Raw genomic sequence first — 13398 nt, forward strand, 5'->3', positions numbered from 1 at the left:
CTGTCATGCGTAGCCATCAAAAGTCATTTTCTGTTCATAATGTAATTAATCAAACTATGTTGGATGGAAAATTATTATAGGATTATTTGATATTAATAAATCGTAAATATTCAACATTTTAAACAGAATTTTTAATAGCGATGGTACATCAGCAATGTAATATGATATTCTGAAAAACAAACATGACAAAAGAAGATTAATTGTGGTTTATGGATTTCTATTCCATATAAACCTTGTTTCTTTTTTTTTTTAATGAAATTATATCAACTAAAACAAACTTGGCAAAATTAAAACAGTAAATCAAAGGGAACTGACAAAACCCAGCATGGTTATTCATCCTCTAAGCCAAATGTGTCTTTCAAAAGGGTCATGTAGTCGATGTATTTCACAGGAATAGGTGATGGCATCCCAAGCCAAACATCTTCACATCTCTAGAAAAAAGAAAAAAGATGAATATAACAAGAACCACATTTCAAATTGCAGTTTGGAAAATTCAAATTATTCCTTGTCTTTATATAAGCTTTCAGTAAATACAGTAATACCTCTGTAAGTTGACCACCCAATGGACTGTAACAAACCAGTCAATACACGTGGGTGGTCTGCATGAGAACGTAGGCCTGCTGTTCTGATACACACATGTGGTGCACATCTGGTCTACGAAAATTAGGTCAACTTAAGGAGGTAGTCAACAATGGAGGTTCTACAGTAGTAGTCAACTCTGGAAGTTCTACCGTAATTTATTTATTTTTTTTTGTGTGCGTAATGCACTAGAAAACTTTTTATTTTTTTAATTATTAAAATAAATAATAATTTATTTATTATTAGCTGTGTACTAGCTGTGTACATTAATGCGATCATGGGGCACCATAGACTAGTTTTATAGACCATCTGACACATTTTCATCACACTTGTTAACATAACCTTCCTGGCATTTTCTTAGTTATTGTGTTAAGACATTTATACTCTACATTTACTAAGTTTCACATGTACCCTTGTAAGATGTAATCCCACCCGCAGGTGTAATCCCACCACTCACCTTCCTTCCACCCATCCGCCCCCCTCCCCCTACTCCCTCACCCCCTTCCCTCTATTCTTAGGTTATAACTGGGTTATAGCTTTCATGTGAAAGCCATAAATTAGTTTGATAGTAGGGCTGAGTACATTGGATACTTTTTCTTGCATTCTTGAGATACTTTACTAAGAAGAATGTGTTCCAGCTCCATCCATGTAAACATGAAAGAGGTAAAGTCTCCATCTTCCTTTAAGGCTGCATAATATTCCATGGTGTATATATACCACTATTTATTTATTTATTTTTTATTACTAAATCATAGCTGTGTACATTAAAGCGATCATGGGGCACCATACACTGGTTTTATAAACAGTTTGACACATTTTCATCACACTGGTTAACATAGCCTTCCTGGCATTTTCTTAGTTATTGCGTTAAGACATTTATATTCTACATTTACTAAATTTCACATGTACCCTTGTAAGATGTACCATAGGTGTAATCCCATCAATCACCTTCCCTCTGCACATCCCTCCCCCCTCACTACCATCCCTCTCCCCCTTCCCCATATTCTTAGGTTATAACTGGGTTATAGCTTTCATATGAAAGCCATATATTAGTTTCATAGTAGGGTTGAGTACATTGGATACCTTTTCTTCCATTCTTGAGATACTTTACTAAGAAGAATATGTTCCAGCTCCATCCATGTAAACACAAAAGAGGTAAAGTCTCCATCTTTCTGTAAGGCTGCATAATATTCCATGGTGTACATATACCACAATTTATTAACCATTCGTGGATCGATGGACACTTGGGCTTTTTCCATGACTTAGAAATTATGAATTGGGCTGCAATAAAAATTCTGGTACAAATATCTTTGTTATAATGTGATTTTTGGTCTTCTGGGTATATACCTAGTGGCCAGAGAAACTGGGGACCTGTTTGGTTTGGTGGGGCTAAGTGGTTCTGTCTTGTTTTCAGCTGGTCTCTGTCCAACCCTAGTGAAACCGTTACTCTGGGTTGAAGTCTCAGCTGTGGAGAAATGCCAGCAGTTAAGTCACCCCGCCCGCCATAGGCAATAATTGGAAAAGGAAAATCAAACTTTCCTACAACCACACACCCAGGGCACCACTTGAATAGTCCTTGGGCAAATGGCTCAGTTCAAAAGGTCCAAATCAATTGTCTCAGTCAGCACCTGTCTCAGGTGGGAGCGTTTAAAAGGTCTCTGGCAACTGGATCGTATGGGTCTGGTGACAACTCAGATATGACTTGCTCAGGTGTTCCTTGAAGTCAGGAGGACACACCCAGCAAATAGATTAGTCTGGGAAGATAGATGCCTCCTTCCCCACCTTGCACCTCTGTCACACCCAGTCACTGATAGCCCCTCAGGGCTGTGACCCAGTTGCCTCCAGTGAACAGATACTCCAGGTGTTTGCACGTGCCTGAATCACAAGGAAATCTACATCTCCTCAGCCAGGTCACTGCTCTCTGCCTCTATCCAGCAGGGGGAGGTGAGGCCTGACAACCTCGGGTGCTTGATGGAGGCTGGGGGGGGTGTGTTCACTCAGTTCCAGCCCTGCCCCTGATTGATGTTACTGACAGAACAGAACAGAACAACTTTGCGGGAATTTGTTTCTGTCCCTGCTAAATTCCCCTGCAGAACAAAAGCTGTTTTGAGTTCCCAGAGCCTGCACCTCAGGACCTGTCTTTGCTTCTGTAGGTTTGTATTCAGTTAGCTGTCAGTTCTAGCCTCCTGCCTTCCTTTGTCTACAGGCTGATGATCCCATGAGGGCCGGGTGCATCTTAAGCTCAGTAAAGCCGTCCTGTGGGTCAGCCCCACCCTGGGAACTTCCTGGCTTGGCGCATGCGTTTCTAGTCCCACACTCCACCCAGGCCGGTACCGCCTCAGGTAAACCCTTTACTCACAGGTCCTGCTTTTCCGTCAGAGATCTGTTCTGCGGTGGTTGCCACCTGAGAAGATGCCCGGCCTCCTCTGGTTGCCCAGTGAGACAGGGGGTGTGGCTTCGGAATATCTGGAGTGAACCCTATTGTTGCAAAAATGGCTGCTGCTCTGGGCCTTGGGGCACCGCCTCTCCCATGTGGTTCCCTCTCAGCCAACTGTCCTCTCCTAACTCCTGTGCCACAGAATCAGCACTGACCAGCTGCATTCTAGGCCCTGTCCACACCCTTCGAGAAATCACCCAAGAATCTGGACTCCTGGGGGACACACTTCCAAAAACCTCAGAGTGAGAGTGGAAGGGAGTGCTGGGACCTCAGAATTGCAGGTAGAGAATATATGCAGTTTTATACAGTTTTATGCCTGGCAGGAGAATGCCATGGCACCCTAGTAGGGGAGGTAGGTCCAGTTTTTAGAGGGTTTCTCCCATGGAGTGTAGTGGGAGGACCTTTGAACTCTTCTCGTTTGTTTGTGGGGCACTCCGAGCTGTTCTCATGGGGGAGGGGACTCCCGTCCGCTTGGTGATGGATTTTGTGCCTTTTGTTTATATCCTTGGGGTTGCAGCTCAGCAGAGTTGATGTGCTTTCTTCAACCTTTTCTCTTGGTACAGCTCTAATCCACCAGGTTACTTGCAAAATTTCTGTCCTTTAACTCTCCTTCTGGGCGGGAGCTTCTCCAGTGGTTCTCAACCTTCCTAATGCCACGATGTACTTTCATTGTTACAAAGGGGTTGTGACCCACAGATTGAGAACCACTGCAGACCATCCAGGTTTTGTCTTCAGAAGTCTTAGAATTAGGGTCTTAGGGTGAGGCTTCATAGGAGATGTGACATTTGAGAGGAGGGACATGCCAGATAGATCAATTCATCAGTAAGGCTAAACTGGAACCCAGGCAACAGGCGGGGGAAACCCCCCAGGAAGGAAGTGGAATCTCAAAGATGAAGTGCTGTCTGGGCTTCTCGCCAAACAGACGGTACCTCATACAGTCCGCAGCACTGAGGACAGGTGAGGCAAGCCCGAGGAAGAGATTCCTGCAAAGCTTGTGGGTGAAAGGTATGTGAGCTAGGGCTGCAGCAGTGCAAGGGGGTGCTGCATTCCATAAAACAGCATAAGTGTGTGAGCTGGCCGGTCGAGCAGACACTGCTTCTGGGTCTGTAATTTATTTTTTTAAAGTGGACATTTCTATCATTGATTTCAGGATCATAAAGACTCTGTTAAAGATTAGATTTCTGTTCTTGATTATTCACTCCCTCCCTGTATTAGAATTATGTGCCCACACCCTTTTTTTGTTTTTGTTGTTGTCATTGTTTGGCAGGCCCAGGCTGGGTTTGAACCCATCAGCTCCAGTGTATATGACTGGCACCCTAGTCGCTGAGCTACAGGCGCCGAGCCCCCTCACTCTTTTTCATGGACTTTGTAGAACCTCTCACAAAGCAGGAATATATTTACCTGTCCCTTTGATATGAGGTTGGCCACATTACTGACTTTGGCCTATATAATCTTATCAGATGTATCATCAGGGGCTCTAAAGTGCCGGCATCACTTTGGTTGGACTTCTGTGCCTCTGTCATCACCATGAAAAGAATGTGGCCCATGATGAGAGTGGCTGAAGTAGAACAGAGCAGGCTCAACTTGTAGCATGGAGCCAAGCCCAGCTGAATCCAGCCAAGCTCAACTGACCTACAAGCTCATAGACAAGAAAAATAAATCTGTTTTGCTGTGAACCATTGAAATTTTAGGAGTTGTTTGTTACACAGCATTATTGTAGGGATAGCTCTTCTTATACTTTATTAAGAACTCAATTTTAAAACTCCAAACTGGTGGCTATACTGGCTGCTTGATAACTGTTTCATAGATAAATAATGAGAAGAGCACTGGATCACTCACAGTATGCTCTTCAAAATAAGCCACTTTATATATGTGTGTATGTGTGTGTGTATAGGAATATGTGAGTATATGTGCACCCACAAGCCTCCTGCACATGCTGTAATTGTTGAGTAATATTAATATCAACAATAGAGAAAAGTCCATAACTGTGGTTGCTTACACTTCTATTGTCAGGTTAACTGTTTTATATAAGAGGTTCTAGATCTTTGCTAGTGTTACACCAGAATCCAACTGATAACATCATCATCGAATCAGAAGAGAAACAAGTACCAGCCTCTTTAATTAAAGATTTTAAGAGATGAGTTATGATGATGATAAGTTGGTTACAGATTTTTGCAGGGTTATAGGAACCCTATAATTACCTAGTAGGAGTAGTAACAATAATAATAAATTTATTGGATATTTCCTATATGACAGGCACTCTTCTAAGTGTTTTTTCTATATTAAGTTATTTAGTCATCACAGAAAACCCTTAAGAGGTAAGTGTTATTATGATAACCTATGTACAGAAAAGGAAACTGAGGCACAGAAGGGTTAAGTAGACTGTCTAAATCAAACCACCAGTCAGTGTCGGAGCCTTCACTGTCAACCCAGCAGTGGAAAGCCAGAGCTATGCTTATCTGTGGGTCTACCCTCCAAAGCCAATCAGCAGAGTAGGCCAATCCCAAAGCATCTGGCTCTAATCCTACATAGCCATATTTGGTCCTATCATTTTCAACATGAAAAGTTAAATAGAAGATAATGTGGTTCTTAAAGTCACACTGCTCTTCTTTCTTAAGAATGCTGTCAGAGACCCATGAATGCAATAATAAATTGTGGTATACGTACACCATGAAATATTATGCAGCCTTAAAGAAAGATGGAGACTTTACCTTTTTCATGTTTACATGGATGGAGAACATATTCTTCTTAGCAAAGTATCTCAAAAATGGAAGAAAAAGTATCCAATGTACTCAGCCCTACTATAGAACTAATTTATAGCTTTCATATGAAAGCTATAACCCAATTATGACCTAAGAATATGGGGAAAGGTGAAAGGGAAGGAGGGGAGGAAAGGGGAGAAAATAGGTGGAGGGAGGGTAATTAGTGAGACCACACCTACAGTGCATCTTATAAGGGTACATGTGAAACTTACTAAATGTAGAATATAAATGTCTTAACACAATAACTAAGAAAACGCTAGGAAGGCTATGTTAACTAGTTTGATGAAAATATTTCAAATTGTATATAAAACAAGTGCATGGTGCCCATGATTACATTAATGTACACAGCTATGATTTAATAAAAAAAATGCTGTCAGAGGTTGAGTCCAAACCACCAACCAGCAGTGGAAAGAAGGAAATGACCATTCAGATGAATAATGCCTAAACCAACTCATAAGGGGTGTTTTGTGCAACTCATACCTATAGATCTTAGTAAAATGGCCTTCCTGGTACCAAAAATAACAAATCATTATATACATATTAAACAACATATTATAATCAATCTGTGATCAATAATCATTCAACTCCACTATTCAATGTGTTCTCAAAAATTTCATTACAAACTTTATTGCAATTTTTTCCCTTAAGTGATATTTATCAATTTGATCTTGTTGAAGAGGAATAGTACAAATATATGCATCCAAAATCACTATTCCCTGATAGATTTTTAAAAGAAAAGTTTTAATACAGAAAGAATAAAATGTATTACGCAATTGATAGAACTATGATGGAATTATTCAGGGAATACATTCTCTCATGAAAAAGGTCAGTACTAGAAGAGCCTGCCTCAAGCTTATTTGCTGCCTCCAGCTTATTAGGCAGCAAAGGTGCTTTTGTTTTTGTTTATGTTTTTTTTTTTTTGAGCAAGGAACGGTGATATAAATGCCAGTAATAAAAAAGAAAAAGAACTTATACTGGAATCATGACAAATCAAGAATTTGGAAATGCAAATCAAATTTATTAGCAATAACCAAGACTTGGGCAAAATGAAACTCAAGTAAATCCCCATTTGATTTTAAATGAAGGATATTATAATATGAAAAGGTAACAGTAATCCATTTATTTAAATTCTGACCACTTTAAACACCCCGACTCCCACAAAGCTTTCCTGACTACTCTAGCCCAACTGTTCTCTTTCTCTAGAATCAATACTACTTTCCTTGATAATTTTTACTTTTGTTACTGTCTCCTAGGTTCCAGATGGAAGTGACTTTTTCTATCCAAATTCTTCATTAATGTCACAGGCATATTTGTAGTGTTTGAGGAACCCAGGATCCATCTATGGCCAATCACTAATTTTAGGGAGATTTTCACTCACCCTAGCAAATTCGAGATCCAAAGGTGGGTAAGAAGCAGAGGAGACTCAGGGTACTGGGTGAGAGAGGAGTTGATAAGGTAGAAAGAAAGGCACCGTCTTCATTTTGTCTATAATTGGATCACCTAGGGGAACCACATGATCAGCCCCTTTGTAAAATGAAAAGTTTTGGGTAATGTAAGAAATCCCCACACCACCGTTGCCTAATTGTACTTTCTAATAAATCTGCAAGCATTCCAAACATTATGCAATCTTTATGAAAATCTGGGCAGTGAGTTAAAATGTTCTATTTCACTGAATTTTTATTAGTCCTATATTATAAAATGCAAAGAAAGCTCCAGGTCACCGCTGCAAAGGTTTTCCCAGCAGTGTACATGAGTTCTAAGTGCAAGTAACTGCATGGTATTTTTACAAGAGAGTTTAGCCACCAAAGTTGATCCTCCCCATTCCAGAAGACAATGAGCCTACATGTATCTCTGTAAATCAGGCCTCTAGAAATGCAAATTTGGAACTGTCTACAAATAGCAGTCTCTATAAGCACCCCTTTCTACTCCCTCACCTCTTCCACTCTGGTGCACACCAGTCTACCTTCCCAACCATCAGCACTTGTGTTCCTTTGCCCTTGGGCTTCTCTTGGGACTCTGAAGTCTACATTGGCCGCCCCTGTGCCAAGCCACAAGTTCCAAGGAATTATTTCCTTTCCTCTACTCCAGCAGCCCTCAAACAATGACTGATGGGAGTTGATGAACGACTATTACAGCTCCCTTGCACCTTGTGTAGGGTAACTCTGAGGTATAAATTTGTCCCTGGGTCCCGGCATTTCCCAGCGGCTAAGCTTCAATTGTTCACTTTTGTAACTGGTTTGATAATATACCCTTCGGTAGCTCCTTCCCTTCTCTAACTCCCCTAGTTCTTTTCACTACCATGCAAAAAACTATTTACAATTAAACCCTTGTCTTCAAATCTGCTTTTAGAGGAAGTCAGACATAGACACTATGCAATTTTATATTTATCAAAATTAAGACCATGTCTAAGAAAGCCACAGCACAGCTTGGAACAAAGCAACTTCCTGACAAACTGTGGATTGATCTGGAGTCTCCAATATGACTTCCAGACAATTCAAGAGACAGAGCCCAAATCTCAGAACAGAATATAATCTGCAGCATAAACAATACATGCCACATAGAGTTTTCTGGAAGAAGGAAGAACTATGAAATGCAGAGTGAAGTTCAATGATACAAAAACATGATTCAAAAGTGCCTGGAAATTACTGTCTCCAAGAGAGCCCTATGACATCTTCCAAGCTGGCTGTCACTAGAGGCACTTAAGATGTCAGATTAGTTGGCAATAAATTACTTGTTCATCAATGGTAAAAAAAAAAAAAAAAATGTAGCTGCCGATCTGTAAAATCACACACCCTTACAATGGGAAAAGAAGGTGGCACTGGATGAAAACCTAGTAAACAGCAGCTGTCCAGTGAGAATAGCAAAGCTGTGTATGAGCTAATGGCCCTAGATTTATTTGCTTTGACATTTTCAAAAGGAAATTTAATTGGATTATGTCTCCTTCTAGTTCAAAATTTTCTACTGTAGTACTGGCCACCAGATGCATGAGGGGAAAAGATCAGGAGCCAATTAAACTCCATTCTTCACTGAAACAAGGTTATGTTTATTCCTCTCAAATGCAAGGCAGAGATAGAGTCATGTTAGTGATTTCACCATGTTATTTCCCTCCACTCACTTGGAAAAGGATGTTTCTATGGGAAATATCCATGAATTTGTTGAAAAGGCCAGTAGCATGTACAGTATCAAAATTGTGGTTTCCTTAAATTTTCTTCCTTCTAAATAAGGTTGACATGACCTTAGAAATAATAAAATTAGTTAGACAAAAATCATAAACCTAATTAAATTTAAGCCAATCTAATTGAAATAAATTTTGAAAAGAGGATTGTGCAAATACTTCTTGAAATAATCAAGCGCATATATAAAGTCAAGAGGTTTGTTTATGTTTCTATCCATTTATGTCTTTACTGCAATGCCAATATTTCACAATTGCTTTCCCTTGTCCTAGACAAAACTTAAATGCAGTGGTCATCTGTGTGTGACTTGTAGCTATAAGACAGGTGTGGCTTCTAAACATAAAACCTTTCCTTTGAACTGCATTCCAAAGCAAGTAAAGTTTTCAAGGAGACATGGATTTTTTTTGAGATTGAGTGGTAGGCTTACATGTACAATTCAAGGAGATTCCATCCAACGCATTAGCTCAAAGTGGATTCCAGAAGTATCATTTTCTACTAGGCTACTGCTCTGTGTTAGGTAATTGGTACATGTTCATTAGTTTTTTAAATCTATTGAGAATGGTTAATAACCTTTTATTTCAACTATATTAGAAATAACTTTACTTACTTGAAAAATTAGCACTAGCCCTTGACTACATAATCCTTATCTTTAAGAATGCTTCTGAGTTTCAGCTTCTTATCTACAAATTGGGCATGATACCTATGCAGTTTGTTGAGACAATAAAATGTCATAGGGTGTATTCCATGCTCTAGATACCAAAGGAGATCCTCAACAAGTGGACCATCCAAAGATGTATCCAAAAGTGTACCCAACTGCCCTCTACTTTCCACTGCCAAGGCCCTATGTTATCCTGTTGTGAGAGAGTTCTAGAGCTGATTGCTAATGCTTCTGTAGTTATAGTGCTCATAAAACAAAGCAACATTCCAATTTTTCTCAGAAATGTCAAAAGATAAGACACCAGTCACACAGTAAAAGTTATAAAGTTTATATGAGAACTGATTTAGTGTTATTTTTTAAAATATGACTTCTGAGATTAGCCAGACAGGTTCCAAACAGTGGGACCTATTCTGCCAGTTTTACAGCTACCACCTGTGAGCAAGCACAACAGAATGGAAATGGGGTCTCTGGGCCATGACAGCACTAAGGCAACATGTTGAGACCAGAGAGAGTTGCATAGTCACATCATGGAGTGAGAGTTAAATTACAGCCCCGAGGCTTGCCATAGGCTGCTGAGCAGCCAGGAAGAGGAATGACTAAGGGACCCCCCCTGAGAATCCAGGCTACAGGTCATTGTTTATAAGCTATAGTTAACAGTCATGATGGGTGACAGCTTACATCGGTCCATGTAGGAAAAACTGCTCACCAAAGGGCAGCAGGACTAATCAAAGCTAGATGAGCTAGTCCTCTTTAAGTTTTCTTTTTTTGGTGTTGGATTCTACTCTTATTAGCTGAAGTCCACCTGACTACCACACATAGGGGAGACACATCTGAGTCTGAGGTACTGGTCCTGACATCTAGCAGACCAAGTCCCTGAATCTGTTAGTCTGAATCTGGCTTTATATCCTGGCTGTCAGGTTTGTCCATCTGAGCTCAAGGCTTTATTTGGATAACAGACCATGTTGGGTGAGTCTCCCTCAAAATCCAAAATCAAAATCTTTGCCCCTTTCATCCTGCTTTCTGCCCTGATCTCTGTGGATTGCAGCTCTCTTGCTCTCTGGCTTCTGGGTGGGTTCAGCTAATGGGAAGAAGCACTGGGAGATGGGATAACAGAAGGGAGAGGTCAGAGTATGAATTTTACTCCTCCTCTGCTTCCTCTCTGCTGGGTCCTGGTGTGGGCTGGCTACACTTTCTACCTGCTGCTACAGTTCTAGCTCTTCTGTTGGGCTCCAGTAACACCCGCTCCTCCCTGCTCCTCCAGGCCTAGGAACAGTCAAGGCTTTCGACTCCTACTGGTATCTGAGTGCTCCGCTCCCCTGCTTGGTTCTCTTTACTCTACCCACTCCTCTGTCAATAGTCCTTCTATCAAGTCCATCTCCAAGACCTCTTTGAGCATGTTGTGTATTTCCTGCTGTAACTTCACTGGTGTGGGGACTCAGCCTGCTCTGTCCTTTTGGCAGAACTGAAAGATTGGTTTGGGCCTGTTGACTGGCTCCCTCTGATTGTTAAATGGGGCTACCTTCTAGATTCCTCATCACTATTTTGGTGGGATGGCAGTTGGAACTCTCTGATGCCTCCTATTTCCAATCTCAAGGCTTGTATACTAAACTACACCCCACCCCCACTCAGCCTCTGTTTGGCTAAAGCCCATGGTCCTGTTCCTGGTCTTTGGTATCTCTCTTCCCACCCCATGCACTGAAATTAATCAGGCTAGAGTAGGAAGGTATTCCAAATTTCTAACCATAATATCCGTCCTATCCATTAACACTGATGCATACAGAATTGGAGTTGAATATAGTACTGAGGCCTAATCAGCTTTTATCAGCAAAGAAGTCCATTTTCATGTCTCAGTAAGATCCCCAGTCCAGGGAAGAGGTCCTACTGAGGACAACATTCAGCCTAGAAGTAAAGACATCCAGGTTCCAAGTAGTGGCTGATGCTGGTAACTTATAGAATTGTTCATGGCATTTCTGGAACTTCAGCCAGCCTGCTCAGCTCACATACTGGAGGAAGTGTATAGCTTCCCAACCTGGGCCTCCACATGGGCCATGCTTCTCAAAAGACTTTTAATCTCATCACTTCACACTCAGGGCTACAGTACTTTCACAACTTGATGTGTCTATCCATCCCAGAAACCTCACATGTGACTTTGGCTATGGCAGACTCTGAAAATTCTGGCAATCCCCAAAGCTGTGAGAGGTTTTTTCTGTGCAATTGGGCCCCAGGGACCTACACATCTTGTTTGACTCCACCATGGCCTTTTCTAGCATAACCGCTCTCTTATCAGGTCCCTGCCATAGGCAGAATAATAACTGAGGAAGGGGTTGGGGAGGAGGCTGTGCCACACTGCCAGGTTCCTAGTTGATAAAGCCCAGTATGAACCAGCCAACACTGTGCTCAAACCATTCTCACTAAATATTTTCACATAAGATTATAGACTCACTGGTAACATTTGTAAGCTATTTTATATCCTCTTTATGAAACAATGGCAAGCTTAGCAGTACCAGAGTGTGGCAGACTTTTCGCAATCTAGTACTCATTGTTGGTTAAATTGATCAGGTACCATTTTATACCTATTTCCTTTTCTTTTTAATTTGCTGAAATTGTCCCCTGCAGATTGAGTCATTTCTAGGCTTGGTCAGCAGAATGGATGAGACTCCATGAGTAAAGTTTTCACCATAAATGAATAACAACTGGAAGAACCTGCTGCTATAGAACCAGTCCTGGTCTATAATTGTTCAAACTCTTACCATTAAGGATAGAATCACCCATCTTAGCCTTGGAAGGGACTTCTTAGGGCCCAGCCCACTGACTTGAGAAAGTAAGGGATCTTCATTTTACAAACAATAGCAGCAGCTAATATTTAAGCCCTTACTGTAGGGCAGGTATTGTGACAAGTGCCTCACTGAATCCTCACAACAACCCTAATGAGAGAACTATTCTTATTTCCTCTTTTGAGATGGGGAAACCTGAAAGGCTAAGTTACTTGTAAAAAGTCACCCAGTTAGTTGATCACAGAGCTATGGATTTGAATTCAGGTCCCTGTGATAAGAGACCTTTTGTTATATACTGCCTCTTAAAAGCACCTGAAGTTCAGGGTTCAGTACCTGTCCCAGTTGATGGAGTTGATAGGTGATGAAATGGGGGTTGGGTGACTAAAGAGTCTTTACCTTTCCCATGCTGAGATTCCCCTTCCAGTGTGGGTGGTGATCCTTTTGTGGGTCATGAAATCAATTTGATGGGTCATTAACAACATCCAAAAGGAGAGGAAAGGAGAAGGAAAAGGAATGGAAAATAAAGGAAAAAAGAAAAAGAAAAGAAAAGAAAAGGTGAGGAAGGGGGGAGAGAAAAGAGAAAAAAAGGAAGAAAATAGAATAGGTCATACTGCATTACACCATATGTAGCTGGAAAAGTATTATTTCATGAAACTTTTGTTCCATTATATACACACATGCTGGGTTGTTATATAAAAAGTTTCTTTCTTAAACTGTTAGTACAAAAAGATGATTTAATTTCATTCAAACTCAATAGTCATCAGGAAAGTAAAAACTAAAGTAATAAGATACTACGTTTTCAGAGGTAAAAAATAAAAAACCAACCTGAATGCCTATCAATAGAGAAACAGATCAATAGATTATTGTATATCCACACTGTAGCTATTAAAGAATGGCTTAGGTCTATACATATTAAATTAGAGGAATTTCCCATGATTAAGTGAAAAAAGCACACTGCAGATAAATGCATGTGGTATGATATTTTTGTACAAATTCATGATGAAACCCCCAATGC

General features: G+C 40.6%; 1 protein-coding gene across 1 annotated transcript in view; it reads right to left on the minus strand.

Annotated features, from left to right (window-relative positions):
* Positions 1 to 329: 329 nt before the first annotated feature.
* The window catches only part of EFHC2 (EF-hand domain containing 2), a 268766-nt gene continuing 255697 nt past the window's right edge, over positions 330 to 13398 (minus strand). The window contains exon 15 of the mRNA XM_053579880.1: positions 330 to 431. Within this exon, the coding sequence (XP_053435855.1) occupies positions 330 to 431 (102 nt within the window). The remainder of the gene's footprint in view (positions 432 to 13398) is intronic.

This window comes from Nycticebus coucang, chromosome X, assembly GCF_027406575.1.
Source record: "Nycticebus coucang isolate mNycCou1 chromosome X, mNycCou1.pri, whole genome shotgun sequence".
Lineage (NCBI taxonomy): Eukaryota > Metazoa > Chordata > Mammalia > Primates > Lorisidae > Nycticebus > Nycticebus coucang.